Source organism: Priapulus caudatus, unplaced genomic scaffold (assembly GCF_000485595.1).
Source record: "Priapulus caudatus unplaced genomic scaffold, Priapulus_caudatus-5.0.1 Scaffold330, whole genome shotgun sequence".
NCBI classification, from domain to species: Eukaryota; Metazoa; Priapulida; class Priapulimorpha; order Priapulimorphida; family Priapulidae; genus Priapulus; species Priapulus caudatus.
The window spans coordinates 131276-137108 of NW_014577391.1; the positions used below are offsets into that span (position 1 = coordinate 131276).

General features: G+C 51.0%; 1 protein-coding gene across 1 annotated transcript; it reads right to left on the reverse strand.

Annotated features, from left to right (window-relative positions):
* Positions 1–39: 39 nt before the first annotated feature.
* Positions 40–5464, reverse strand: LOC106809127 (serine/arginine repetitive matrix protein 2-like). Its single transcript, XM_014812091.1, has 3 exons — positions 5286–5464; positions 3382–4930; positions 40–3318 (listed from the first exon to the last, which is right to left on the reverse strand). The coding sequence occupies exons 2-3, from the start codon at positions 4634–4636 to the stop codon at positions 236–238; spliced, it is 4338 nt and encodes a 1445-aa protein (XP_014667577.1). The 5' UTR covers positions 4637–4930; positions 5286–5464; the 3' UTR covers positions 40–235.
* Positions 5465–5833: the final 369 nt, after the last annotated feature.

Here is a 5833-nt window from a genome sequence, read left to right on the forward strand (position 1 = left end):
ACCATAAAATTATTCTAGACTCGCAGGCAAAGTAGAATGATGTTGTTGTGAAATAGCACTATTTTCCCGTTTTTTCGTTGTACACTCTAGGTATTATTAGCTCTTGATAAAATCCATTAAAATTTTGTTAATAAAAACTCGCCACAATCAAAACATTGCTGCAGCCATCTCTCTAAGCCCAACCTAAACCCCCGCGTAGGACGCGAACAGACGTCCGAACGCGCGCGCGCATGCCTCACAGGATGCAACATGCTTGCGTGTCGCACATCTTGCTCTCACTGTCAGCCTCCTCTGCGTCCATCTCTGACTGATACTCAAGCGCGCTGTCGCCCATCGACGTGCTCAGACTGGAGGCTGACCGCGACGAGATGTTGAGGCGCCGGCAGCTGATGTACGGCGCGCCCGGCGTGCGCGTGTCGCGGCCACGCAACACGACGGGCGACGGCATTCCGTCAGACTCGCTCGCGCTCGTCTGCAGCATCCACGACGTCTCCCGCGTGCTCCCCGGAAGATGCGCTCGCGATCGCCGCGGCGACACGGTAGACACTCGTTTCGCCGGTTGCATCCGTACGACGTCGAGTGAGACGTCGTCATCGTGACCGCTCTGGTTCCGCAGGCGTTTCCGCGTCAGCACCTGACCTTTCGGCTCGACGACCGCGGCGCTTGGGCGATTCGCGACGGAATTGCCCGGCGAGGAAAGCAACTTGGTCCCCGCACGCAAGCTCCTCCTGCAAAGGAGGGGACCGCCCGCTGATCGTCTCCCGTCACCTGGGAGATCTGCCTGCACCCTGGGTCCGACGTCGCTTGCACGAGTACGATGTTTCGGCGGCGAGGGTACCTTGTCGGTGAGCGTACGTTTGGCGTTCCCGACGGTGCGATTGTCATTAGGTTCCGGCCGATTTCTACGCGCAGGACTCTGCTCTTGCTCTGCCACAATGACGTGCAGGCTTTGTGCATCAGGACTGCCTGGCAACGAGGTTGATTTGATTGCCATGTGAGAGCTGATCTTGCGATGGAGGTGGCTACCTGTGGATCGTCTCCTATCAACTGTCCTTATGTGTGACACATGTGCGTCCTCATTATCATGCCCCTTCAAGTGACGTTTTGGCGGCAAGTTCCTCGAAGCAGTAACCGTGCTCTTAGCATCGGAGGTACTAGTTCGCCTTGCACGTTGCTGACGCTGTGTGGCACTTTGCTGTTTTGCTGCAGCCAAGCTGGTGCGGATGCCTCTTCTGACAGGGCTGCTCGGCAATGAAGTCGATTTTATTCCTGTGTAGGGGCTGCGACGAGTCATACGTACGCCCGTATCACTCCGGCGACCCGATTGAGTGGGTCGTACTTCGTTCTCATTACGGTGGACCTCGGAAAGGCGTTTTCGTGTCAACCTCTGCCCTTCCCAATCGGTTGTCTCACTCGCGTGAGTGTGTCTTCGAGCAGGTCTGCTCGACAAGGGGCTTGACACCACATTCCCCTTAGCAGATGAAGGCTTACTGACAGTGAACTCAGCGTCGTCGCTATCACGATTAGAAGAGTTTGTGTCACTAGAGCTCGTAACAGAACCATTGTCAACCGACGGCACATAGTCTTCGTCCTCTTCCTCATCGTCAGATGCAAGCGTTGACAGGGTTTCCTTGCGTTCTTGCTTTCTGTTTTTTTTAGCAGATGAAGATTTATAAACCTCCGATTCCGAGTCCTTGCTACCACGAGTGCCACTGGAGCTCGCAACAGAACTACCGTCAACTGACGGAACATAGTCTTCATCTTCTTCCTCATCGTCAGGTGCAAGTGTTGACAAGGTTTCCTTGGGTTCTTGCTTCCTGTTTCTGTTAGTAGATGAATGGCTACTGACCCCGGAATCTGTGTCATCGCTAGCATGACTGTCACTGGAGCTCGCAACAGAACTACCATCAACTGACGGAACATAGTCTTCATCTTCTTCCTCATCGTCAGGTGCAAGTGTTGACAGAGTTTCCTTGGGTTCTTGCTTCCTGTTCCTCTTAGCGGATGAGGGCTTATGGACCCCAAGATTTGTGTCATCACTACCATAACTGCCACTGGAGCTCACAACAGATCTACCGTCAACTGACGGCACATAGTCTTCATCTTCTTCCTCATCGTCAGGTGCAAGTGTTGACAGGGTTTCCTTGGGTTCTTGCTTCCTGTTTCTGTTAGTAAATGAATGGCTACTGACCCCGGGATCTGTGTCATCGCTAGCATGACTGTCACTGGAGCTCGCAACAGAACTACCGTCGACCGATGGCACATAGTCTTCGTCCTCTTCCTCATCGTCAGGTGCAAGTGTAGACAGGGTTTCCTTCTTGGGCTCTTGCTTCCTGTTCCTCTTAGCAGATGAGGGCTTATGGGCCCCAAGATCTATGTCATCACTACCACGACTGTCGCTGGAGCTCGTAACTGAACTACCGTCAACTGACGGAACATAGTCTTCATCTTCTTCCTCATCGTCAGGTGCAAGTGTTGACAGAGTTTCCTTGGGTTCTTGCTTCCTGTTCCTCTTAGCAGATGAGGGCTTATGGCCCCCAAGATCTGTGTCATCACTACCACGACTGCCACTAGAACTCGCAACAGAACTACCGTCAACTGACGGCACAAAATCTTCGCTCTTGTCGTCGACGTGCTTGGGTTTACTCGCAGGACTGGTTGATGAGGACGTGGATAGCGTCTCCAGGCGGGAGCTCCTTCTATGATGAGCGGCAGACCTCCTCCACTTATCTGCGCTCTGAACCCTGGTTGACGAACGCCGAAGCTTCGAGTGAGATATGCGAGCAGAAGCGCTCGACCTCGGTGTCTTTGTCTTGGCTGCAGTCACAGGCGTGCGTGACGCGTGGCTTCCCACACTTAGCGCCCTCTGCGGCATCCCTGTTTTGTTTGCGGCTGCGACTGGGGTACGCTGACCTCCTGTTCTCAGTGTCCTCTGGAGTGTTGGTGTCTTGGCTGCAGCTAAGACGGGAGTTTTTGTTCTAGTGCTCAGAGGTGTCTTTGGTGTCTGCATCTGTGTTTTGTTTTTAGGTGGGACAGGTGTACGGATTCTTGTGTTCGGTGCTTTCTGTGGCATCTGCGTCTTGCTTGCTGCAAGCACTGGTGTACTTCTCGTGTTTAGCCTACTCTGTGGTGTCCGTGTCATGCTCTTAGACAATACAGGTGTACTATTTCTAGTGCTTAGCCCACTGTGTGGTGCCTGTGTCGTGCTCTTAGACAATACAGGTGTACTATTTCTAGTGCTTAGCCCACTGTGTGGTGCCTGTGTCGTGCTCTTGGCCAATCGAGGTGTACTATTTTTAGTGCGTAGCCCACTCTGTGGTGTTTGTGTCGTGCTCTTGGCCAATCGAGGTGTACTATTTTTAGTGCGTAGCCCACTCTGTGGTGTTTGTGTCTTGTTTACTATCTGCACCGGTGTACTTCTTGTCTTCAGCTCTCTCAGTGACATTTGTGTTCCTTTAACTGTCGACACAGGTGTACTTCTTCCCTTCAGTTCTCTCTGTGGTCTCGGTGTTTTGCTTATAGCAGGGGCAGGTGCATGAGATTTCGGAACCAGCGCCACCTGGCGTGCCTTCCGCGGCGAGCTACGAGGTGTAGCGACGTCAAGGGGTTTTCGCCGAGGAGTAGATGCCCTACCTCCTGCCATCGTCATGATACAAGTAGTAGGACGTACTGGCGTTGAGCCAACTGCTACTGCATGCTTCATAGCTATTGGCTTTTTTGCCGAGGATTGGTTTGGCAACCGCTCCTGCCTTCTAGGAGGTGTTACCGCTGCAGTGCTATCTTGTATCATAGTATATCTGCGCAACGAATCTTTCCACAAGCGCGACTTTCTCTTCGATTTCTTCCCAGTCGACTTCAATACAACGGAGGAATTTTCGCCTGCAGGTCTCAACCGTATTCTCTTAAGCGCCACGCTAGGAGACAGCAACGTCAACTCCGCTTTAGGCGTGATGCGCTTCCCTTCTTTCCGCACACCTCTCCTGTTTAGGGGAGTGCCATCCCCGGCAAAGACAGGAGAGCGGACGGGCGATCGGGGCGAGCGCAGTTCAATCATCCGCTTGTAAGATTCCGGCGACAGGCAGGAATGCGGGGTCACCTTCTTCACGGTCACCTTGACGCGCGTTGTCCGTGACCTCTTAGTCGGGGCCACGGCTGGACTCGTCGTGGCGACTCCCCGCGCCGCGGTGGATCTCTTCGACTTTCGACTCACCGTGGCGAGACTCGAGGGGCTCTGGGCTGCACGTCTCGCCGTTGAGACACGTCGCCGCGTAGCAGAGGGGACAGCACGCCCGTCGTTTCCCGTGTGCCGGTTTAAGGTTCGCCTGAGCAGCGGGGCCGCCCGCCCGCCCGACGATCGCGGAACGAGCGTCGACACAGATCGGCGTTTCAACTTCGCTGCTGCGTGTTGCGAGACTGACCGACGTTCGGACTTGACCACTGGCTTGAGCCTCTGTGGATTCGACTTCTTAGCTTTACTGATGCTAGGTTCAGTGTCCAAGCTATCGTGACTGTAAGAGTCTGTGTCGCTGTAGCCTGTAACAGAACCTCTCTTGTCGGATGGAATATACTCATAGTCGTTATCGTCATCAAGCGCAATAGTTGACAGGGTTTCCTTGCTATGTCGATTACCACGCATCTTAGCAGCCTTGCTGATCCCAGACTCTGTCTCATTGCTGTCATCACTGTCAGAGCCTGCGTCATTGTGGCTTTCCACCAACGGCACATACTCTTCGTCCTCATCTGGCAAAGCCTCTGACGAGCTCCTAAGTTTCTTCGCCGAAGCTGACAATGCATCAGGAGTCGTAGATTCTGAGCTAGCACTGTTTCGACGGCGATGTTTACGTGGCAATAGGCTCCAGCGAGTTCTCTGCCCAATGGCCACACTGTGCCGCCGTGGAGATGTCCTATGTAAAGCTGCACCAGGCGACTGCTAGTGAAAAAAATGCACAGTATTCAAGCATTCAATATCGAAATAAATGTAGCAACTATATTACGTATTTGTAAAATTGTAAATGGGTTAAAATATAATAAAACAAGTTTGGTGTACAAGTATAAATAGTTTATGTGAAGCAAATATCTTTATCATTTTGTTGTGGTCTTTTAAGAGAATGAACCTACAATCACTTGACAGATCTGGCACAATCTGGAAGATATTATATAACTCCTCTAAATTTGATATGCTATGAAATTCATTACATGAATAACACACAACTAAACGTTTAACACATTGCACTGGCAACACACTTCAGTGTCAACATTTCTGAATATGCCTTATTCAAACTTACTGGAAGTATGAAGCTGTGGCTTGGTTCATCACTAGGTGTGAGCAGTGAGTGTCTGTATAATACAGAGCCTCTCCCACGTCTTGTTGGACCGCTTAATTCACCAAATTTTTCCAGTATATCGTCCTCCAATGGAGTACCGTCTCTGGTCGTAAAGCTGATACTCGTAGAATGCTGCAATGGTGAAATGCCGAGTACATATTAAGGGTGTCCTACCCACATCAGTCCTGCTGTAGGTGGTTATGTGATTTCATACATTACATATAAACATGTACACATATCAATAAACGTTTTGATATTACCTTTTTGAACTACTCTGAAGTCAGAAGAGCTACTAAAGCCTAAATATAAGTCAAGTTCACCACATTATTCAGTTTAGTTCCAATCACCTGTACATAATAATGTTTGTTATAACTTACATGCGAGTACATATGAATGCTTCTGTACGAGGTACCACATTGCCCCTTTCTAGGGCAAGGCAGGTATTTCCTGGCAATTAATTGGTAATTTCAAGGCATAAATTAAAGCTCGAGGGGCACCAATGCAAATTG